The 25,539-nt window shown below is 39.5% G+C and overlaps 1 protein-coding gene across 5 annotated transcripts in view; it reads left to right on the forward strand.

Moving 5' to 3' along the window:
• Nucleotides 1-25,539, forward strand: part of Astn2 (astrotactin 2) — a 947,200-nt gene that overhangs the window by 370,840 nt on the left and 550,821 nt on the right. For all 5 annotated transcript variants that reach the window (XM_052714946.1, XM_052714945.1, XM_052714947.1 and 2 more), the window contains one exon: nt 23,359-23,526. In XM_052714946.1, coding sequence (XP_052570906.1) covers nt 23,359-23,526 — 168 coding nt within the window. The remainder of the gene's footprint in view (nt 1-23,358; nt 23,527-25,539) is intronic.

Here is a 25,539-nt window from a genome sequence, read left to right on the forward strand (position 1 = left end):
GCATCAGTTCTCTCATGCTTTTGAATCCTCTTTGCCAACTCTAAGAGTGAATATGACAATGAGAGGGTAGTGCCTCTTCTTATTACTTGTTTATCCTTTTCCTATTTATAAAGACAACACAGGGCTTGGAATAGAGTTTCATGCATAAAACTATAGAAGTAAAGGAACCAATAATATAGAGCTTACTTTCTCTCCACTAGAAAGAATAAACTAAGTACTTAAATTCTTGAAGAACACTGTCATTTTATTCTTACAGTCTATTGCACAGTGTTTTTCCTTTCTCTTCTTCCTTCCTCTCCTCCTCTTTCTCCTAGTTTCCCTCTGGTCAGCGTATTTTGGGATATTATCTTCTCTGTGATATGCTCACATCCTAGGGATGTAGAGATAGATAAAACCAAACTGGCATCTCTCAGTTTAGTGGCAAGTACAAGATGAAATACAATGTGGATGTCCTATAATAGTGTCTTACTGGATGCTGTGAAGAAGCAGATGAGGGATAGCTAAGAACTCTAAGCTGTGAATGATTCATGTTGCTGAGGAAAGGTGCTTAGAATATGTTACCCAAGCTAAGTCCTAAAGCTACTGACACTTCCCTAGTGGGTTATGGTTGATGGCATACTTCACAGTAAGGGAACAGGACACTTTTCTCTGCATTTATGTAGACCTTATGTGGAAGTGTTCTCATATTGCAAAAACAATAGCAACTAATAATGAAAGTCATTTACAGAACTGTTGTTAAGTGCCCTCCCCTGTGCTAAATGCTTTGCAAAGTATTGCCGCTTTTAATTATATTACCTTATGAACTATGTCCACTCCTTGTAATGTAAGGACCATGTGAACATACATAGGTCATGTAAGAACAAGTATCCTTGTTCTCTGTCATTTAACTCCCTCAGTGTCACACATATAGAAAGAATCATTTCACATTAACATGGATAGAATTTGCTAAAAAGATCACTCAGTGACTAAAATAAGGTCAAGTCTGGTCCTCCACTAGTATTTCATGACTCTGTGTGAATCTCTACTTCGTTAGACCCCAGTTTCTTCATTGAAGAAACTCAAGAATCTACTATCTGTTGATCATTTTGAAAGTACTAGTGATTAAAACTGGCAGAATGTTACAGCTTGTAAAATAAGTCAGGCACAAAAAGATAAACACACTTGTCCCCACCCATATAGAAACTAAAATATATTGATCTCACTGAGGGAGAAAGCATAATACTGGGCACTAGAGTCTTGGAAGAGAGGACAGGAGAATAGAAAAGGATTGTTCATTGGATATAAAAGTGCCATTAAAGAAGAAGACTATACACTGGTATCCTATAACATACTGTGATGACATGGTTAACAATAATTTATTACATTTTCAGAATGATTAAAGAAGAAGACATTAACTATTTGCAAATCAAAAGAAATGATAAATAGTTTTGGTGAGGGATGTGCTGTAATATCATCCCTGAATTAATAAATATATAGTGCTTACATGTGCTAAAGTATTGCACTGTACCCCCTAAACATTTACATTTCTGGGTCAACTTAAAAATATCCATTGATGCTATGAGAGATGAGCTCTCCTATTAGTATCATGTCAGTGTCCTAAGTCTTGTCTCTTCAAGCTGATATCACCCAATCTGTGTAGTGAGATTGTCCCTGGGTGTAGATGCTGAGAGCAGAGGCAGCTGAGCAAACTTTCCACAGCCTACAAGTTGCCATTTGAAGAAAGCTTAGAAGGATCACTGCCAAGTTTCTCTGGGGAATGCAAGCTCCCAAGGCTGTCTGGATGAAAAAGAACGTGGTGGGAAGAGGCTGTGGTGGGGCAGCTCTATCCCCAACTCTAGCTCTCAGCTCCAGATGCCAAGGGATCTTCAGCATCTTCAGTGCTGGTGAGAGTATGGGAGGAAGAAGAATGTAGTGTTTTCAGAAGGAAGATTATGAGATGAGAGGAGTAATTACAACCTGTGCATCCCCCGCCCAGCTCTCAATACCCAGCAAAGCTTTGCTATTTTGCTTTCTTCCTCAGGGGGCCCCTCTGGGTATCTAAAGCAAATATGTCTGCAGCTGCTCAGCCTTGTGGTTCACTGAAACTCTTGGTAACTTCTGGAATCTCTGCTAATGCCCTGAGCATCTGATCATCAGCTGGACTTGTTTCTGTCATCGACTACCTGTGATGCCCTGTTTATACCTTCCTTTGTTTTAAATGCTTCACATTTGAACTTTATCAGTGAATCCACACTTTCAGATGTGAAGCTGACATTTGCTGAGCCAGGATCAAGAATCAAATTCGTGGAGAAGCTCAAATGTGGCCAGGATTAAAAATGAATGGGTAATGAAGAAAACATGAGATATAGAATAAAAGTCCATCCATAGGGTTCAAATCTATACTCTCCCACTTACTAAATATGTGTCTTGAATGAGTGTTAACACTTCTCCTAGCCACCACTCTCATTGTCTGTGAAAGGAAAACCATGGATTCCTACCTTACAGGGAAGTGGTGAGGATAAATTAGAGAACTGCCTGAAAATTTTCAAATGACTTGGTCAGTAAGTGCTAATCATGCCCTTAATGCCATCATCCCTTCGCTGAGTATTAAGACAGGTATATTGAAAAACTTTAATAGTTGATTAACCTGAAGCCAGGGAACACAAAACCAGAGTCAGCAAGGTTGCCAAGGAAAACTGAGTATTTCTCACTGGATAGATGTAGATGAACCTTAAAAATAGTGACTTTGGTCGTTCACCTTTACAGGACATAGGATCGGTAGGGATTTAGAGTGAACATCTGTATGTCTTTTAAGGATGATATGGGAAAGATAAGGACAAGATAGATGATCTTCCAGCTAAAAGGAGCAACACAAAGGAAGGAGTGGACAGACCAGGTGGAAATGTTGGGGCTTGAATTAGGTATGAACGGGAACTCAGGGGAGTGCCAGCCTGAAGAAGCCCCCTTTTTATGGTTCTGTGACTCAGATCTACAGCCTTTCACATGCTAATTATGAGCTTGTCCACTAGATGTAATGTACAACCCATGTCCAACTTTTATCCTAAAATATGACTGTGACGCAGCCACTGTTTGCTTGTTTGTTTGTTTGTTTGTTCCTTTGAATGAATGACTGCAGGGGACGAGGGAAAAGGAGGGCAATACAAAAAAGATTATGTATAGGTATGAAAATGTTACAATGAAACACATTATTATATATAGTTAATGTATGATAAAAACATGTTTAAAAAGGAGGGACTAGGAAGATGTTGGCTCAGTGGGTAAAGTGACTGCCATGGAACCATGAGAACCTGAGTTTGGATCCCTAAACTAAGAAGCCCAAGTGAAGGCTGGGAATACAGCTTGGTGGCAATATGCTTGCCTAGCATGCATGAGGCCTTGGATTCCATCCCCAGCACTGTAAATGTGTGTCCGAGGGAAAAGGAAGGCAAGTTGAATAATTCCCTTTTGTGGGCTGTAAGGTATGGTAGGCGAAAGGTAGAGTACAAATGCCAGAATCTGTGGATTCAAATCCTAACTCCAGCCTCACTCTCAGGAAAATGAGGATTCAAATGCACCAAAATTCAGCATGTCATTGTTAAGAATGGATGATCACTAGCTGCAAGGGCCAGGCCTGTGATTGACACAGTTGAACGTCAGCTATTATAGATTCCACTCATGCACCATCTTCCTGACATGAGATCATGAATCAGATGCCAACCCCCTGACCACATTTGAAGGATATGAGTGAAAGCAAGACAAGGAAAAAATGTAAGCAACTATGAAGAACACATAGTAGTAGGACCTTCAAAACCCTGTCTGGGTGAAAATTATTAGTAAAAGATGTCACTGTACTGTGTAAGCAAAATTAATTTGTCAGCTATCAGAAGGCTGCGCTGATGAATGTTTGATTGGGTGGAGTATTATCTTACCACATTATTGTGGCCTAGCAGTATTGGGGCCAAGGTGGAGGATAGAGAGAGTGTCAGCCCCCAGCACTTACACAGGTGCCAACCTGACCCAAGAATATGAAGCTTCCAGAGATGGATATTTCCTGAAAAGACTTAAATGCAGCATTAATGGGCTGGACACTGGGCTTGCCTTAGAAAAAGAAACCTAAAAGGAGGCCTAGGGACCTGATGTCATATTTGAAATATGGAATCAATTAAAAATGGCAGCTTCTACCACCTTAAAAGGGAGCAGATGGGCACAGGGGTGAGGGCACATGGTGGGCACACTGCCAAGAAACTAGCCTGGCAATTTTCTAAATTATAGGCTATTAGAACAGGAAGCTATCTTCACTCTCATATTTGATTATTCCCCACATTAAGGCTTCACACACTCCAACTATATACACTAGATGTTTCCTGATGGCTCAGGTTCTCTTTTTGTCTCTTGCAAGTAGTACTTTTCTCCTGCATCAGTCTTCTAGCCGCTACACTCCACCTACACATTGTCTTCCACATGCAGCTCATGTGTGGCTTCTGTAGACAATGTTTTGTGACTTTGCAGAGAAAGTGGACATCCTTGCTTTGGGACCCCAAAGCTTCCTATATATTTAAATCCCAAGGCTGATGATATTCTCTTATAAACTGTTATCATACTCCAAATACACTACTTTCAAGCAAGGGTTCTTTCTTCCCCTTTTATAACCACCATATTCTCTCATAGTGTGCAGCATGGAATAGTAGTTGTATATTTAGGTCCTTTCCCCTTTGAAGGTAATAAATAAAACCCATAAGGTCTGAAATATTCAGTAGCACTACTGTAATTACAGTCACTATTGGAACTTTATTTTTAAACCCCAAACACTAATCAGCCAAGTAAACAAAAGCTTCATACTTTCAGAGCTCTATAAGGACTAATACAGAAGACAGATAATGATGTTTTCACTGAGGTTGTCCTGGAGAGCTTCTTAGACAACATAGAATGTGAAGTAAACACTACAGTTTTGTAAGACAAATTGCTAAACGATCTTATTAATTTACAAAAACCTGGAGGCAGATATTGGGGTGAAAAGCTGAGAGATCAGAGAGAGGAACAAGACAATCCACAGCCAATTTCACCTCACCAACTCCTCAGCTTCCAAAGAAACCTACTTCCTGTATACACCCGCCCCTTTGCCTTTCTGTTCTTGCCATCTCACTTCCTCTCTCTGCCCAGCTGCATCACTACCTCTTCTTGCTCAGCTCTGTCACTTCCTGTCTGTCTGTACAGACCTTTATGGTTAACAGGAATTGGAATTAAAGGTGTGTGCCACCATGCTTGGCTCTGTTCCCAGTGTGGCCTTGAACTCACAGAGATCTGGATGGATCTCTGCCTCCCAAATGCTAGGATTAAAGGCATATGCTACCATTGCCTGACATCTATGTTTAATATAGTGGCTGGCTTTTTCCTCTGATTCTCAGATAAGCTTTATTAGGGTGCACAATATATTGGGGGACACAATATATCACTACATAGCTTCTCTCTAAGGAATGTGTTTGAGGATGAGATGAGAATGGTTTGAGTAAAAGAGAATTACCTCCAGCCTCTCCTCAACTAACCTGTTGCCTCCACCCTTAGGACCATATGGTTTTCTCATGCCCCATGCTTACATCCATGTAGGCAACAGAAACATACTGAGGAATAGTGCTTGTTTCAGAGTCAATGAAATACGCCAAGTTCGCATTTGGAAGCCTCTGGCCTCATTTTCAATCTCTGAACTTCTAACTTGCCCCCACAGAGAGCCCCTCCTACTAGGAATCTAAGTAAACTTATTGTGCAATATTCATAAAAATAACTAATATGTTATAGCTGAGTAGCTTGGTGTCCTTGTGGCATTGCTAACAGTGGGAGTGGGGTGGTCAGTGACACTTTTGAATACCTATGGGACCCTTTCCTCCTACTGGGTTGCCTTGTCCAGCCTTGATGTGATGATATGTACCTGGTCTTATTGTAGCATATTATGCTGTATTTGGTTGCTCTGCCTGGGAGGCTGCTCTTTTCTGAAGGGAGATGGGGGACGTGTATCTGGGGGAGAGTGGAAATTGAGGGAAGACTGGAGGAAGGGAGGGAGGGAAACCGTGATCAGGTTGTAATATAAAAAAAACAACAACAACAATAATTTTCATCATCATGTGCTACTGACATGTCTGGCAGTATGGTAGGCATTTTACACCTAATACTTTATTTAATCATTCAGAACGTGCTCACGTATTAAATATTCCATGTTCCATGTGTGCTGTAGGGTAATAAAAATGCTCTTCTGCAGAAGGTATAACAGGTTCTACTTCCATGATTCTTTCCTTCTCAATGAGGAAAGATTGAAGCAGATTTTCAAAGTGGTAAAGTAAACAGTGGTAGCATGTTAAGCAGCTGTGGATGTAATTGAATCAAGGAGGAAGAAGAGAGTTTGAACTTGCTGTTTATCATGGGGCTGATCTCTGAAGAGGTGGCATTTAAACAGATGTGAAGGGCTGAAAAGGGAAATGTGCACAGGCAGAGGAAGCAGCAGGCCTGAAACTGTCTGAATGGCTGCGGGGATGGAACAAGGTCAACACGCTTGGTGTAAATGCAGTGAAATGGATTGTAGAAATGACCAAGGGAGCGGGCACTCTTCCAGAGGAGAGGCATCTTTGTTGCCATTATATGCCCAAGAGAACTGAGACGGTGAGCTATAGAGAGCTGAGAGCATTCTCTGGGGCATTTGCCATCTGTTCTGATTATATACATTTAAGTTGGGCTGCCCCACTTTGGGGTCCCATCTAACCCGTCGAATAGTCCTGAATAGGGGAGTGAGAATTGAGAAATAAACAGATAGGAAAAATAGAGACATAGATGTAAAAGAAAAAGACAGAGAGAGGGGATAGGTTCAGGAGGGGTCTGAGTCAATACTGCAGCAGCCTTGAGTTTATTTCTCCCAGCCTTTTTACACCCAAAGCAAGGGGGGGGTAAAAGACCACCCCCTCGCAAGGACACTATGGTTCAAGGTACAAACAAGTATAAACACCTCCTTAATTCTCAAGACATCTGGCAACCACGCCTTTGGCAAAACATCCTGTTATCCAACCTTGAAGAGTAAGACATCTGGTAACCATGCCTTGGGTGAAACAACCTGTTATCTAGCCTAAAGAGGCAAAGACAAGCTTGAACTCTCTGACCTTGAGTCAAGATGGAATCAAGCCACAAACTGGAGTCACTGTGGGCCCCCACAACCACTCCACTCTGTAAGCTAATGCTCATGTGGAGCTTAACCATCCCAGTTCTGGTCATGTGTACCTCATTTCTCCCCACCACTCTTACTGCCTCAGACCTTTTCATGTGTCTTCCTTCCTGCTGGCATAGGTGTACTAATTCTCCAGTTATCTCCATTCTTCCCTCAGAGTCAGGAATCTCATAGACTTGCTTCTAAATACCATGTCTCGAAATCAGACTAAATATGCATATAATAATATAATACATACATACACATACACACACACACACACACACACACACACACACACACACACACACACACATCTACCCATATAATTCCCATAACCAGTTTATTTAACCTCTCTAGTGCCCATCATCCAGCTGACACTGGTCTTTATTAGGTCCATTCCTTGAAGAAAACTGATTATACAAAGCAACATGAATATCTAGATTTTCAAAGGTTGAATAAATTAGTCAGGTAAAATTTTAGACAGCGTGTGCCAAATACTCTTTAAAGGAATTCATCCCATCTCTAACATGTTCAATTCCTGTCTTTCTGTGTTGCCACAGAGGACGCTACTTGGGAAACTCAGTGCCCTTTCCCATAATGGAAATAATGATATCCAAGAGAAACACATCAGCAAATAATGGTCCTTTTTACCCTGGGATAGTGTTTGTGATTATTTCTCAGAAGTGATTTTTAATTGTTTCATCTAAAAGGTATGCATCTTCTCTGCTCCCTCTGCCTCTTTGTAGAGGCTTGTGAATTGGATCCAGCTATTAGTAGCACTTACTAATTTCCTCTGAGTCTTGCTGGCTGAAGCGCCAGGCTTGGAACAACTTTTAATTTTGTTTTTAATTAAATTTCAGTTGTTTCAAATCACTCACTTTTAATGCCATTTCTTTGCGGTCCTTAGAGATGGCAAGGGCTGTGCACTCTTGTTTACGCACACTCATGAGCTGATGTGAATGTATCCATGGCAAGGCTAAAGACTGACTCCTGGCTGAGGTCCAGAACAGGAACAGGCAATTAGCAAAGTAGAAATGAGTCACAAAATGGGCTTTTGTTTGTGCTGTATTACCTTGAGCTAATATGTTGCTTAAGCAGGAGGCTTGGTTATTGTATTTGTTTTTGCCAAACTATATTTGAACAAAGCTACATTCTCTTTTATTTCATGATAAGATTATCAAATATACAAAGGTAGTAATGGTACTGAGAACACTAACATTTATTAAGCACTTATTATGTGTCAGGTAGTGTTTTAAGCACTTTACATATATTGCCTCATTTACATTAAATGTGAGTAATTTGAAACACAGAAATTTAATTTACATATATTACCTCCCACATTCCTATGAGATCATTATCCACATTTTTATAGCTGAGTAACCAAAGCCCATTTAACTGGATAGTTATCATTTGGTTAGCTTGTGGCAGGGCTAGAACATGAATACTGGTTGCCTCATTCCCTGTTTCTGCTCTTCAATACTGCCCTGGATTTTTTTCTCTCACTCTAAAAACACAGTAGGGCTTCATCATCTCAATGAATTTAACAATGAGAAAGAGGACTCATCCACTGGTTCTTTACAAAAGTGAAATTGACTGAACTTTATTCATCCTTTCATGTGGCTTCCATCATGCCCATTCCTGGTGGGTAGATTGTGTATGCACCATAGGGTTTGATGTAGAGACACAAAATCATGGCCTGGCTACTGAACTGTGCATTCATCTAGACTCTTAACACCCAAGAATGGACAATTAAACTTGAAAGAAAAAACCATAAATATATACAAGCATCCTGGGAATCTCCTCGTTTAGTTAAAATCGTTTGCTAGATGGTTAGCTGGATGAAAACAGCTCCATCTACTTCCTATTTCAGAAGCTTTGCTACTTTGTGGTCTTTGCAGGGGACATGGTTTTACTAAGATAATCTGCTCTCTTCCTTTTCTACTACTAAACATACACACATATATTCACACTTACATTTATACACATACACATATACAGAGGTATACACTTACATATATACACATACACATACACACAAATAAACATATACACACATGCACACTTGCATATATACACACACATACTTTGCTTGATACCCACAGCAGCTTCTTTCCTCCTCCAGAACACTTGTCCACAGTTGTGATCTTGTGTGTTGGTGATATCACTTGTGTCATGCCCATCTACCTAACATTATATTTTCTCTGTAGACAAATGCCCTGTCTTGTTACTTGCTGAACACTAGGCAGGACTGACATGTAAGTGGTGCTCCCTAAATTTGTTAATTATTGAAATAAGCACACTCATTAGTTAAACACAATACTGTAAAGAAGTAAAGTCACAGGAGATGAAGTAGAGAATCTGGAGTGTGCAGCTCACAATTTTATTTTCAAAACTATGTACCCTGGACAAGTCAGAAAAAGGCACTTGTTTGTTATCTTTAGCTTATTCATCTATGGTATGGGAGTGAAAATTTGCATATATAAGGGCATAGTATAATCGAGTGCCAACTACTCTTAGAAACATTTTCCACCCATTAACATACTTCTTGATAATAATACTCCTAGAAAAAGGAAGCATTCATTTCCTCATTATTTTCAGATGAGTATGTGGAAACACAAAGTGGGCAATATACTTGTCTAAGGCTACAGAGATATGAAAGAGCTCTAGGTGACTTCAGCACCTTGAGTAACTCTTTCTGGAAAGCAAAGTTTGGTGTTGGGTATTAAGGTGCAGGAATGTGGGGTGGGAACTATGAAGTTCACCTCCTTTGCCACCATTTGATAACATTTAAGGCGGTGCTTTTCAGACAGTGGACAGGGAGTACAATTTATCATTCATATATTCATTCAGAATGTTTTAATGATTGACTTCTAAGGGCTAACCATCATGATAAAAGATGTCCATCCAGCATGTGTTGGTTATGGTTTCCTTCAGAAACTTCATTTTCTTCTTATGGAAGAAACCCCAGCACACCCACATCTTGTCTCATGAGGGAAACTCAGTATGTGCTGAATTCAGATTCTTTGGAAATGACACTACAGTAATGAAAAAGATGATTATGCCGGGCCATCAGGGAAGGGACCAAGTTTGTTAAGTTATTTATGTGATTGCTGTGACAGAAGCGATTTAAGGAAAGGAGGGTTTATTTACACTCACTGAGGATATGTTCCATCATAGCAGAGAAGGCATGGAGACAGGTGTGTAAGGCAGCTGGTCACATTGTACTCAGTGTCGGGAACCAGAAAGATGAATGCTCACACTCAGATGGCTTTTGTTCAGTCCAGAACCCCAGTCCATGGGTGCATCTCCCCACCCTAATTAACTTAACCTAGAAACTGTTCCACAGGCATGCTCAGAGGTTCGTCTCCTAGGGGACTCTGCCAAATAGGCAATCAAAACTAGCCATCACACTGAGTCACTCATAGGTTAAAGGAAGACAGACATGTTTCATGGCCCTGCATATTCCAGAATGTGTGGACAAAGACAAGGAGGTGAGAATCTGAAAATTACCCATAGGTGCTGTGGGTGGAAGGAAATGTACCATTAGTCCCTGAGGCCTGTCTGGGCTCCCTTCTTTTTATTATGCCAGCAGACTAGGACTATATTTCTGGCAACAACAACAACAACAAACAAACAAACAAACAAACAAAAAAACCACCAATACCAATGTGCCTGACTCAATACTACAACTTTATATCAACTCTAATCTTTATTTCTTCTCAACTATCCAAACAGGACAGTGTTACTCATTATCAGGATTGTTACAAAACAGTGATATAAACATTAGCAAGAGATACAATATCAAAGATGTCTTCATTCTCATTTCCATTCTCTCTCTGCTGAGTTGATGACCTTTTGATGTTTATCTTCTGAATTTTCACTACATACCTGTATATACATTATATAAATTACTGTTTTTATCCGTGATTGTTTCAGCACTGAGGTAAGATCCTAGGTACCATTGGGCTAACTCACCTTTCTCACAAATTACAATCATCTCAATATGAAGTCATGCACAGAAGTGTGTGCTACTCGCCACTGTCCTATTTCTCAGAAGAGGAGCCCAAGGCTCTCCAAGTCAGGCAGGAGACATAAAGGTGATCAAATGGCAAATGACAGGGCTTGAGTTCCATCAGTCCTGCTGGCTGCAGAGCTAGACTCTTTCAAGTTGTCCCTCACCAAGTCTTTCTGAGAACAGAAAGGATGATTTCATTCTTCATGTATTCTATACTTGAAATAAGCATCTCAGCCACCCAAATCCCATCTTAAGCCCTAGAGTCTTCTGTTTGATCCACAGATAAAACTTTATCCTTTCTTTTTTAAGCTTCTAGAATTCATAGCAGTATTAAGCAGGTGAACGGCTAATTGCTGAGGATGCTACAGTGTGGATAAGCTGCAGATCTCCTTTCTTATGCCACCCCAAGTACCAGTATTACATCTTTCGGCAGCTGTTCTCATCTGTGCCAGACAGTAAAAGCTGTTCCATCAAATGAGTCTGACTTTTGGATGCTTTGCCTCATGTAATCTTTTGTAGTATCATAAAACAATTAGATTAAGTCTCAACATTAATTTGAATTGTTGTCCAGTTTCCAGAAAATAGCTCTTGGAAATATTACATGTCTTTGGAGATATAAGTATCAAAGTACAATGTTATGCAATACAATACCTCTCTACTCACTCTAACATAGTATGATTTATGTTTCAGTCATCATCTTTGGAAGTACAGTAGTTAGAGAATGAACTAGATGTGAATATTGACATATTCAAAGTAAATTAAAACAAATAGTTCCTTGTAGTGTGGACAGATTTTCTGTGAAGTGAGAATAGGAGACAGCCTAATAGCATTATAGAGTGCGTTCTAATCTCCAGTTGTCGACAATGTAACTGTGTGTTTCAGGGTATATACATATGAAGTCCTGAAGCCTCAATTTCTTTGCTTTTCCTGTAGAATGGGAGTACAAATAATACTTCATCTCTGGGGATAGTTCTAAGGCCGTTTAAAGAATAGCATCAATAGCAGTACAAATTTCCATCTGATAAATACAGAGTGTCAGACACTCACAGTCCAGGAACATGCATGCAAGTGCTACATGGTAAATGCCCTTCACTGTCTTTTAGAGGAAGACCCTGAAAAAGGAATTAGGAAACATGTTCCAGAGCCACGCAAATGGTGAGATGATGGGACTTCAAATCCATTTGGATCCAGGTCTGCCGATTTCAAGGCCTGTGCTTTTTTATCTGAAACTCTTCCCAGATGAAAGAAGAGTGTAGAAGGCAAGAACTCCAGAGACAAAACAGCAACACACACACACACACACACACACACACACACACACACACACACACGCACACAAATGAAGTGCGAGACAGAAAGGCAGGCAGGTGCCTGGGTCTAATTTGGTTGGTTGGCTTGAACCAACGGTGTAGTAATGAAACAGATTCAGGGAGGAATTTCTAATATGGTTATTCTTAGTGCTCACAGTTGTGAGCTACCTTTGCCAACAGCCTTTGACATGTGTGCAGGCTCCTTGGGAGGAGCAGAGAGAAGCACATCTCATAGATGAGGGCAGAAACAAAGAAGAGGGGAAGAACAGGGAGCATTGTTAGCTAGGCAGATGCAGAGCAGTTCAAGGGTATGCGCTTAGTTCTTATGTGCATCACGATTCACACTGTGGTCCCACATTTGGAGGATGTTTTCCTTCCAAATGTGCTGATCCTGATTTTTACCAGGCATCCTTCTTGGGATCTGTCACTCCTGCAGCATGCCTTCACTCCCCTCCTGGCTAAGTCACCTTAGATAAGATTGTGAAAGTAAGAGGAGGAGATGCTGGGATGTGGTGTAAGGTAGCCTAGGGGAAATGAATAAATGGGTGAGAGCAAGGGGATGTTAAAAAGTGAAATTACAGGCAGGACTACCCTATTGCACAAATTCAGGAGGAATTGTCTACACAAAATACAATTACTAATAGAATTGTGTGAACACATAAATATGCAAATATTCCAGGACACATTGTCAGTTGTGTGTACACAAACACACACACACACACACACACACACACACACACACACACACACACACACACATATATATATATATATGCATTATATGTGTGGGTAAGAGATTTAATTATATTCAGAAATACATTGCTTACTGTGCGGATTTTCCAAAAATAGCACACTGTAAATCTCTAACCAGAGACTACAATATTCATGGGTAATTCACATGAATTTTACTTAATGACATTGGAAGCTCTGTGAATTGTATTCCCAAAATGCAGACAAGGAAATGAGTGAGGCTTCCAGGATCGAATCTTCCTACAGTAACCCAGAAACAAGGGGCTAGACCAGGCTTGAAACTGCCCTCTTTGCTTCTGACAAAGCTCCTATCCTAGCTCCATTTTTACATTCATGTCTTACTTGGTCAGCAACAGAAAGGGAAAAATATTTTCCCAGTTATAAAAGTCAAAACAAAGAACTTATGTGATTGGGAGCAAATGTCTACTATGTTCCTCCAAAGCCACTCATCTAGGCCCATGGGATGGCTCAGTGGGCAAACACACTTGCCACCAAGGCTGTGAACCCAAGTATGATCCTGGCAACTACATTTTAGAAGGAAAGAACCCACTCTGGAAAGTTTCCTCAGCCTTATATTTGCATACATTAGTGTGTATACTCCCCACAATAAATGAATAGTTTTAATTAAAAAACTAAGAACCACTAATTTTATGTCTAAGTAAAGCTGATATTTAGATTAGATCTGACGCATAAATCCCTAGTGAAATATTGAAGGAAATCTAAAAAAAAAAAAAAAATTAAGAGTAAATAGCTACTTTCTACTTGCACCAAAATTATTTCCTTAGAAATTTAAATGAGTTAAAAAAAAACACAAGAAAGAATTTTCTGGCTTTGTTCTTTTTCCATTACCTAGCTTGGTACCAAATTGTCATGTTCCTTTGGGGAAAATGTTCTTTTGAAATAGTAAAACTTCAAACAGCTTTTTTCCAGACCCCAAACACCCCTAACTCAACTTGAAGCAAGACCAAGGGCATATAAAAGCATGTAGAATTCTGTGACAATCTGTTTTTAGCCAGACTTTGATCACAGTTTGAGATAGGGAATATAGAAAATGTTATTTTAAAAAAACTAGTCAATGCCCACAGGAAATTCCACATGGCACTTAAAAAAATTTCATTTTATAGTGAGTTTTGGGAAAGTAATAAAACTATTTATTTAGAAACAACTATTTTTTTCTTATGTAGAACACTACATTTCCCATTGGCCTTCCCATGCCCATGTTGATTTTTCTCTGGTACCTCGTGATGAGCTCTTAGGTGATTCTCCTGTGGTGTGATCCTCTTCTTCTTGAAAGAAGGGTGTTGTGAGCTGTAGCTTTGTGATGGGTCATTCAGCTATACAGGATCTGCTTTTGCTGGTCAGTGTATATTACTTTAACCAATTGTGATCTTAGGATCTGTTCTAGTCCTGACATGTTCACGTAATGTGGCCTTTGGAAAGCCAGTTATACACAGAGTTCTAGAGGTAGTTCTGGCCATGCATTTCTTAATAATGGGAATACATGCTATGCCACTGTGCAAATATCATAATGTGTGCTTATACAAGCTAGGTGGCACCTCTTCCTACATACTTGGGCTGCATATATGATATATATTGTTGCTCATATTGTCATGGTAAACAAAGCACCATAAGATTTAATTAAGCATAGGAGAAAACAATATAATCAAGGGATGTGAAAAAATGAGATATATGTGCAGACTACTGATATGTAACCCAATACAACATTTTATAGGAAACTGCCTTCTTAAAATCCTATAGATGATATATATTCTAAAACTGATAAAAAAATTATAAGATACTAAATATGTAATGCAGTAACATTTGTATTTAGTAGCCTTGTTAAATATTATGTATCACACATATTGTTGTATATACTATACTTTACACGACCACCATGAGGAACCCAAACCCATGAGTCATGCATCTCTTGTGGTGGTAGAGGTGGCACACACCTTTAATCCCAGCACTCAGGAGGCAGAGGCATGCAGATCTCTGTGAGTTCGAGGCCAGCCTGGGCTACAGAGTGAGTTTCAGGATAGACTCCAAAGCTACACAGAGAAACCCTGTCTCAAAAAACCAAAAAAAAAAAAACCTACTATAATGTCAAGAGGCAATAGTAATTCTCAGCTCCATGATAATTGTAGGGGACCACTACTTTATACAAGGTTTCTAGTTGCTCTTTATATAACACACGATGGTACTTGGCCAATCCTCATGGGATCTTGAGCATATCCTTTCCTGCCTTTTGTTCTAGGTTTGATTATCTATTAAAGAAGAGGGTTTGACTATAGTGTGCATCTTCAGTGAGTATTATCACATCCACAAAGAGGTGAAAAATGGGTTTGAGGGTAATAAAATACTCCCCCTGTGCATTGTAAAAGTAAACCATAAATGAAGTGCAACATACAATGCATTTCTGGCATTAAAATGTCACTAGTAAGAGAGAATTTGGGGGTACAAATCAGTAAACTTTCCTTGGGGAAAAACAAAGAAAAGTGTTTGGAAACTTCTTTTAGATGTCATGTATGATTCTCATAACATCATAAAGTTCTCATCTATTATATGATTTCTAAGAAGATTATTCCATTTTTAAACAAGTTTTTATTTTTGGAAGAGCCCAACAGTACAGTGTTTTCTATAAAATGACCTTCTTTAAAATAGCCATTGGGCATTTTCAGTTTCTTCCTAGCTTCCATCTTCTTAACATTTGTATCTTAATCACATGATATATATTATAACCTACGTACCACTTCCTCTGTCTACCCAATGATGTTGCAGTATTTAGAGCCAGATTGGATTTCTGGGGAATCAATGAAAAGGGCTTAGTTCAAACTAAGGTTTATATTTAGAACTCTATGCATCTCCAGGAAGTACATGCATAGAACTGAATTTCAATTATTGGCTTTGTCATTTTACATTTATTATTGTATATGTTTTGAACAAACTTTATCCTGAGAAGTGATCTCTAGGGTTCCTTCGTAATAAATAAAGGCTAATAATCATAACATACATAAGAGATATTTGTTCAATATGATAGAAGTAGTGTATTAGTTTACTAAAATTGCTATAATAAAGTACCTGTGTCAGAGTGGTTGAAATGTTAGGGGTGGTTTTCTCATAGTTATAGAGTCAGCAGTCAAAGTTCATGGTGTTAGCAAGATCGATTTCTTCTGCTCTCTCTGTCTCTGGCTGGTCGGTGGCTGTTTTTTCTCATCTTCATATAGTCCTTCCTCCTTATACATGTGTGGTTAATTTCTTCTTATAAGTACATGTGTCATATTGAATAAAGGCTCCAATCAATACCCCCTTTTAACTCTGCCTTTTTAAAGACCATGCCTTCACATGCAGTCACATTCTGAATCAATGCATGCTAGGCCTGCACCAAGTGAACTTGAAGAGGACACAATCCATCCCATAACAGATAGAGGGCATGTAGGTGATGGTGAGAAGGTTGAACTTGATCCAATGTAAAGAGAGATTTAGTGGCAGAAGATAAGATAAAAGGAAAAGATGGAGATAGGGGGAAAGACACAGAGATAAGTGGCTGAGAGCCTTGTTTGAAAACAGGCCCACAATAAGGATACTGTTCTCAGAGACCAATTGCTCCCAACCACCTAGGTTGGCTTTGCTTCCACTTACAAACCCCTCATATTTTTGTTTGATCACCCACTTCATGTATCCACTTTTCAACAGATAGTAGGTGGTAGAATGTAGCCAATACTGACTTATGGCTTTGTAAACTGGGGCAGGAGATGGAGTCGACATGGGCTTCACATACCTGCTGGGCTGATAATAGAAGTGGTCCTCATTTCTGCTTCTGAATTTGTACATCATCATACTTCCAGGAAAGACATTTCTCATAGGTCTGAGACCCCAACAGAGATAGGCTCTGTGATGGTGTGACTGAAGAGAGAGTGCTTCTCATCATTTAGCAACCAAAGGGAGAAAACAAAGAGGACTGAATACTTGGGACCAAAATCCTTCCTGCACTTCATTTGTGAAGAGCATCTGCTGGCCGTTCACCAGTGTGACCAGAGCCTTGTTTTGAAGTCTTTTACCCATGGCTCTCATAGGTCTGGCTCATGGTGCACAGTGTAATGAAAGGAATTTGCAGCTGCCGCCTGCCTCACCAGGCAATTTTTGTCTGGTGATACCTACTTCCGTGGTATTTTTAGTTCTCATCTGTAGCTTTCTGTTTCTTTTTGCTGGATGTTGTGCGTCTGGCTTTTTGGAGAACATTATGGAGTGGACTGAGCTTCCCAGCTTACCCCTGATCTATTCTGCACAATTACAGAAGCAGGCTTATAATCAATGTAATTGAAGATCAGAGTTAATGAGGACCTCAGTGCCCGTGCAGTCCCCTGAGCAACACTGGGCTTCAGATTCTAGATAAGGAAATGATTGGGCTGAACTGAAAATCCATTTGGCTAATTAGATGATGTATATTCCCACAAGGCAGTGGGAGAAAAATGAATATATATATATATATATATATATATATGCATATATATATTTAAAAATAAGGAAACATGACATTTTGAAGTTGAGATTTTGGCAGAGATTCATTTAAGAGTCATTGCTCTCTGGGAGGATCTAAATGAGTATCTCAGAGAGGAATCTTACATCTTACATTGCCCAATACGGGAGGGAGAGTTTTTAATCTAAAGCCAAGAAAATAAGACAGACATACAGAGGAAAATAAGAGAAACATGCGACACAAGAAATAACACATTTTTGTTTCCTCGCGATGTAGTTTTCTTTCCCATAGAAATGTGACAATTTATTCAGAGAGCTGTTTGACACTCATTTAACTTACTAGTGCATCCTCCCTCCTAACTCCACCGTGTATTTTTTTCTCAGATTCTCTGACCATATCCGAATGTCCTCTGAACCTCCATCACACACTAAGAACTATGGTGATCACAAGTTAAACAAAGCATGGCCTTTGCCTTCGAGAAATGAAGACTCTAGACAGAACACAAAGTAAAGGGGAAAGAAGCGTAGGCACACAGGCTTTGTCTCAGAATTGCATGTCTGATCTCCACCCCTGCTACTATCACACACTGTATTTTATTCAACTAGAATCTGGTACAGGGCTTGCTAACTACTTTATATCCAAAGGCACAGATGAATGAATTGATTGCATGGTATATGAAAGTTCACACTGGATGAAATTTTGTCATAAGTATGGCAAGGACTGAGAAATATGAGGCAAGTAAGGCTTTCAGCTCTACTGGGTAAGTTTGCTGTGTACTACCCAAGCACCTAGCTCTTTATGGTTTGCCCCTTTAACCTCTTTTGAGTGATCTTTGCCCATAAGCTTAAGTTAAAGGCCAATTCGAAAGGCCTGCTTTCTGAACTTCCCTGATTTTTTCCAAAGGAAAAACCCAGCTTTTCAGGTAATCCTCACCACACTCTGGTTTGTATGGTACATAGTTTGGCATGCATTTGCTCTACATTATTTAGCTCATAATATTCTCAATGGCTCTAACTTATTTTTCTGTCTCTATGAAAACTGTTTTACATGTGGGAAAGCTTTACTAAGCACTGGACAAATGAACACAATAGACTTAGCACAGAAGTCTTTCTTCCACCATCTTTCAGATACAACATGATCTTTGCATCTCCTTGCTCCTTCACACAGGGCCCCTTTACCCAAGTCTGTATTTTACTCATCCACATCTCAAGCCCATGAAAGTGAGTCACTTCCCTCAAGAGCTATGAAAGGGAAGTTCAGTTTTTTAGTTTGAAACTGTTGAGATTAGTAAAATGCTAATCTTATTGTCTAGGTTTATGGAGTGCAAATAAAATTAGCCTGGACAAATATGATGGCCTTTCTACTTCCTGATCCCAGGAATAAGTGAGCTGAAGTTCTCGGTAGTCAAACATGGAACTTGATTTCATTAACTCACTTTAACATTTGCTAAATCTCTACATTGTGATGAGTATTTTGCTAAGAGATGGATTGATAAGAACTAATGACTCCCTACATGCTCCTTGTAAGAAGTCATAGTCCATCAGAGGAGGAGAAAGTACCTCTAGCAATATATATGCTACAGTCACCAAAGTAAGTGTCCAGCCTTCTGGAGGAAGATCAAAAGGACCACACCCATACCAAAGTTCCTGTTTCTCAAAACAGCCTGAAATACTGGAAGGTTATAGCTTTAGAGAATGAAAACCTTTCTCTCAGTTTCCACTCTTGCCCCTGAGTAATTATGCAAATTGGTCAGATCAATTTTTCTCTGTACCTCATGCATTCTTCTGTGAAAGAAGAAAATGACTATCCCACCAGACTGTTGTGAGCAGATTATGTAACATATTTATATCAGGAATGAATAAGCATAACACTCAAAGGATAGTAGTTTCCCTCTGCCATCAAAATGCTTGTACATCTCTGCAAAATACCATTTCAAAGATGTTAAAGACAACCTACTGACTTAGTCCATTTATGATACTTAAACAAAATACCAGAGTGCTGGTGCCTTATAAACAGTACAAGTGTGTATCTTAAAGTTCTGGAATCTGGAGAGTCCAAGATCAGGATGTTGTCATGGTTGGTGTTAGGTAATGGTCAGCCTCCTGGTTCATTGTGGGCTATCCTTCCTCAGAGTTCAAAATAGATTTTCAAAGTCTATAATAAGGGCACTAATCCCAATTGTTTGAACTCCATCTTCATGATCCAGTTAGCTCTAAAAGGCTCAGCCTTCAAATACAAGTAACCTGTTATACATGTTTCTAGTCCAATCATATTTCTCATATTTGAACTCTGTTGATATTATGTGTAGAACTTTGAACTTCATAAGAAAACCAAATAATCAGAATTGCTCTCATGAGTCAATTTCATAAGGCACCCAGGAATTTATCTGTTTTAGTAGATTTGCCATGCTGTGTTCCTATCTCCATTAAATGTTGCAGCACTCATTCTCCCTGTTGCAAGGGATGTTAGTGGCTGGCCCCTCTCAGCTGAGTATTTCTTGGATAAGCATCCTCCATTTTGAAGGACTATTTCACCCAAGATTATGTCAACTTCCCAGAAATAGCCTATAGTCCATTACCCAATGTGAGGGTACAAAAGCTTGCCTTGATTTGAAACCAGTATTAAGGACTATCCACTGGCAGTGTCCTGTGCAATCTCTGAAGGGCTTTTGTCTGCATCCCCATAGCAATTTAACATCTCCCTCCATGCCATTCACTTTGTCCACACCCTTTCAAGACCATACTAGAAAACTATCCCCATGCCGGTCACTGCCTTTGAGTCTTCTTGCAGGTAATGCTGACCTAGAGCAGATGCATTGTCTTAAAAAACCTTAATATCAGCATCTGGGGGGGGGGGATTGTCTAATCCATGCTATTAACCCCCAACTGGAGTTGGGGGTTGTTTTCTTGCTCAAGGTTATACATCCAGGAAGTAATATCATGAGAATCTGAACTCACTTCTTGCTGGCTGTTCTCTTTATCACAGCACTATGTAGCTTTTCTGAAGCAGCAGGATTAACCAAACTCAGCCCTGGGACACAATTCAATATCCATCCCTCAGTCTTTAGTGAGAATAAATACAAGAATTATCCATTTAAACAGCATGACTGTGCTTTTTAAAAGAAAAATCTGCAGTTGATACTGATGTGTAGTGCCTTGATCAAGGACCCATGTGACATGTTTCTGTTTGGGCTTTGTTCCAGTGGGGGAAATGTGGCTTTGCAGATAGATTTGCATAGATTTCCTTGCCAAAAGTTTGAAATATGAAATCCAACAGACTCATTCCTATTTTTTCTTCTTTCCTTTAGCTGCCAAGGACTTTAGGGCCAACTTCAAAAGTGGTCATTTCCTTATCTCAGCTTGATGTCACTCATCTACTCCTGCTGTCTCACATGGATGCTTCTGGCATTCACACTGAAAATCGTGTTGCCTCCTGTGCCTTTACATAGGAACTCCTTCTATAGAATGATAAACATTCTGTGTCTGTGTGAGTTAAAGAATGTAGACATTAGCCCTTGGTCTCAGATACTTAGAAAGCCAGGCATGGTTTGATGTGACCTCACCTCTATGACAAGTTTACACTGGGCTACAGCAGATGATCTGATCCAAGATTAGCCCAATCGTAGGTCAAGAACAGTGTCTAATATGATCTGACAGAAGTCCCTGTTAGATGCAAAGGATGCTGAAAAACTGAGATGCTCTTTAAAAAACTTGAATTTCCTCCCTGGAAAAACAACTTGATTTTGTTGTTGTTGTTATTTCCTGATGTGATATAGAGAAGCAAACAGGGTAGAAAGACTTGGGTATATTAATTTTAGGACATAGTTTTCTGTTCCCTGTGATGCAGGTTGACAGATATATCACAAGTCCAGAGCTGTTCTTCAAGTCTTATTTAGTCCTATTCAAACTCATATTTTTCACTCTGTGAAGCTTAACCTCTGCTTTGCATGATTGCTTCATACATATATTTATCATTTACAGTATTATTGTAGTCAATCTGAAGGAGCTTATTGCCTCCTCCAACTGGGTGTACTTATGAGCATGTGTGATTTTGTATGTCATATATATATATAAATATATATATATATATATATATATACACACATATGTGTGTGTGTGTGTATGTATGTGTGTGTGTACACATTGTAAATTATACAGTAATTACATTGTAATGGGTAATGTATCACATGTGCATGTGTATGTATGTATGTATATATATATGTTATGTCTTATGAATTAATGAGGAATATTTCAATTCATAGATTACATAGCTAGAGGCTTTTTTTGACCTACATAAGTTTCTAGGAACATCTTAAGATCTTCATTGGAAAATGGATTGATTATATAAACTTATATTTCAGCCTCTTCTGGCTTTTAGACCCATGTGTAAAGATCTAACTGGAAGTGACACATAGCTGCCATTCTGGTGGGGCATGACATGACCCTTTGATCCCAGCCCCCACATACTTCTCTTCCTGTACTCTCCAAACATAAAGTATCTCATTTTTTGCTTGCTTGCTTTTTAAGACATAGTCCCCCTCTGTATCTCTGGTTAACCTGAAATTCATTGTGTAGATCTTAATGGCTTGGAATTCACTACCTCCATGTTCTGAGTGCTAAGATTATAGGTATGTGCCTCCAAGCTCAGTATCAATGTGTGTGTGTGTGTGTGTGTGTGTGTGTGTGTGTGTGTGTGTGTACAAGCATGTGTGGTATCTTTCCTTAAAGGTTCTAGGAATTTCCTTGAAAAACCTCTATGTCTTTGTCTACCACTATCTACATTTTAATCTCATATCTCCCTTAGAATAAAATAAATTGGATTGAGAGTACAGCTCCATGGTAGAGCACTCACCAAGTATATGTGTGAGTCTCTCATTTTGAATCCCAGCACTACAAAAGTCATGACAGAAAATACAGCACACACTCGGGGAAAAGGCCTTGATTCCATGTTTCTTATCTTGCATGTAGTTATCACCCATTCAGCTATGGTGAGCATTAGTGCACACTTTTCCGAAGGGATGCCTGAGTGACAAGGGCAGTCACTTTTCCTTTTGAAATTTAACTTTTTTTTTTCTTTTTTTTTTCTTTTTTTTTTGAGACAGGGTTTCTCTGTGTAGTTTTGGTGCCTTTCCTGGAGCTCACGCTGTAGCCCAGGCTGGCCTCGAACTCACAGAGATCCGCCTGGCTCTGCCTCCCGAGTGCTGGGATTAAAGGCGTGCGCCACCACTGCCCGGCTGAAATTTAACTTTTAATCATTTTTCACTAGCACCTGTCAGGCACTGTCTACACACCTTACATCAATCTATTGCATTCTCGCAGTTGAGGTGGCTCTCATTAATATTTCCATTTACAGATGAAGCAGCCAAGGACAGAGTAACTAAGCAACTTTCAGAAAGTCAGTATTCTATAAGGGCAATGTCTGGATCTGAACGCAGTCCTCAGGACACACTCTTACCCATTAGGCTGAACTAGTTCATGTTAACTTTTGACACCATAATGACACAGGGTAAAGGTTTTTAAATGTTCTTAGGTAAGTGAATTGTAACAATTGGCGGTGGATTATTTGCTCATTTGTTCCTCTAGCACCAGTAATGACTCTGAAATTGGAGAGAAAGTAGCTGTTGCTTTCTCTTCACCCACAGGGAGCAGCTTCGTGGTGAGTGAAGGAAGCTACTTGGATATCTCTGACTGGCTAAACCCTGCCAAGTTGTCCTTGTACTACCAGATCAATGCCACGTCTCCATGGGTGAGAGATCTCTGTGGACAGAGGACGACAGATGCCTGTGAACAGCTCTGTGACCCAGAAACTGGTAAGTCACGAGGTGTAGGACTTGAGATAAAGGTGGTGTGGGTTGAAGTAGAGTCTGTATTCTTTCCATTTATGTAATCAAAGATTGCTTGAGCCATTGACAAAGGACTTGATGTAAGGTTGGTTGGCCCAATCAATTGTTTAAGCCATATGCTGCCATTTCCTGGTAAAGGAGGAAATTCTTAGAAAACCACATAAGCTCAGAGTTGGAAAAAAACACAGAGGGCATCTAGGTCAACCTCAGCAAGGCTGAACATCTGAATGCCATCAGACACTGCTGAGTTAATGTCCTATTTGTTTTTAAATCCATATTCTTCAGCAAGATAGTATTGTATCTTTAACTACTAGCAAGATAAAAGAGTACCCAACACACATGCTTTCTATTAAGCTTAAACAAATAAATAAGAAATAATAGATGATCAAATGGCAGGAAAGAGGAAGGGGGAAGTAGATGAGGTGAGGGGAGAAAGAGGACCAGTAAAAGTGTATATAAGGGATGAAAAAAAACAAAGTAGAGTGATGTATGAAAACACCAAAATAAAGCTCAAGTCTTTGTATGATCATTTATAAAATAAAAGCTAAAATTTAAAATAGAATGATAATAAACAGAATTTCTCCATGTATTCATTTGTACTTGTAATCAACAGGAATTTCTTTTAACCAGGCATATTTTTTAGGGAAATTCTCTGCCTGGTGTAATAATACTCATATGTAATCTACATATGAGTGTATATGGAAAGGAACAGCAAATCTGCACAGCCTCATATGGTAACCAAAACCCGTATATGCCTATTTATCTTAAATTCATTGAAATGAAATAACATGAAATATTCATATCTTCAGTCACATTAGCCAAATTTCAAGTACTCCATGACTCTGTATGACTAATGACTACTTTCTTAAACAATCAGGTGAAGAACATTTAGAAAGTTCTATTGGAAAATACTGTAATAAACAAACATTGACATACATTACATAGAGATAGATAGATGGATAGGTAGGTAGATAGATAGATAGATACATACATACATACATACATACATACATAGCTAGATAGATAGATACATAGATAGAATAGATAGATAGATAGATAGATACATAGATACATAGATACATAGATACATAGATACATAGATACATAGATACATAGATACATAGATAGACAGATAGATAGTTAATAGATAATAGCAGAGGTCAAAGTCTATGCATTGATAATCTTGAAGTAGGGGAGAACTTATCACTGTAGACAGGAAAGTGTTATTTAAACAGGTACCTCATGATGTTAGCAGATAAAACCATGTCATTCTGGTAGACAGTTTTCTTTATTTTTTTTAATTTAACATTTTTTTCATTTTACATACCAACCACTGTTCCCCCTCCTTCTCTTTCTCCCATTCCCCCCGACCTCCACTTATCGAGCCCCCCGACTCACTCCTCCTAGGGGGTAAGGCCTCCCTTGGGTAGTCAACAAAGGCTGGTATACCAAGTTGGGCAGGACTAAGTCCCTCCCCACTACATCAAGACTGAGTAAGGCAACCCACCATAGGGAATAGGCTCTAACCAGTCAGTTTATATACCAGGGTTCCTGGTCCCATTGCCAGGGGCCTCATAAACAGATCAAGCCACACATTGGTCAGCCACATTCAGAGGGCCTAGTTCAGTCCCATGCAAGCTCGCCACCTGTCAGACCCCATGAGCTCAGGTCAGCTGTCTCTGTGGTTTCCCCATCATGATCTTGACACTCGCCCCCTTGCCTCTATAATCCTGCTTTCTGGTACAGAGTTTCCTAAATATAAGGCCCAGCATGTATCAGTTCTTTGCAACAGGAACTCATAAATGGGTCATGGAATGGTTGGACTTCCCAGATGCCTACAGTGGAAGGAAGGGGTACAAAGTACAATCTAAAATGCATATTTAGGGGCCAAAGGTAGTTCAGAACTTATATTAAAAAAGATGTGAACTTTTAGTCAAATGGAGAGTCATTGGATATTTCTAAGCAAAGGAGCATGGGAGC

Source organism: Peromyscus californicus, unplaced genomic scaffold (assembly GCF_007827085.1).
Source record: "Peromyscus californicus insignis strain IS unplaced genomic scaffold, ASM782708v3 Scaffold_5__1_contigs__length_169319896, whole genome shotgun sequence".
Lineage (NCBI taxonomy): Eukaryota > Metazoa > Chordata > Mammalia > Rodentia > Cricetidae > Peromyscus > Peromyscus californicus.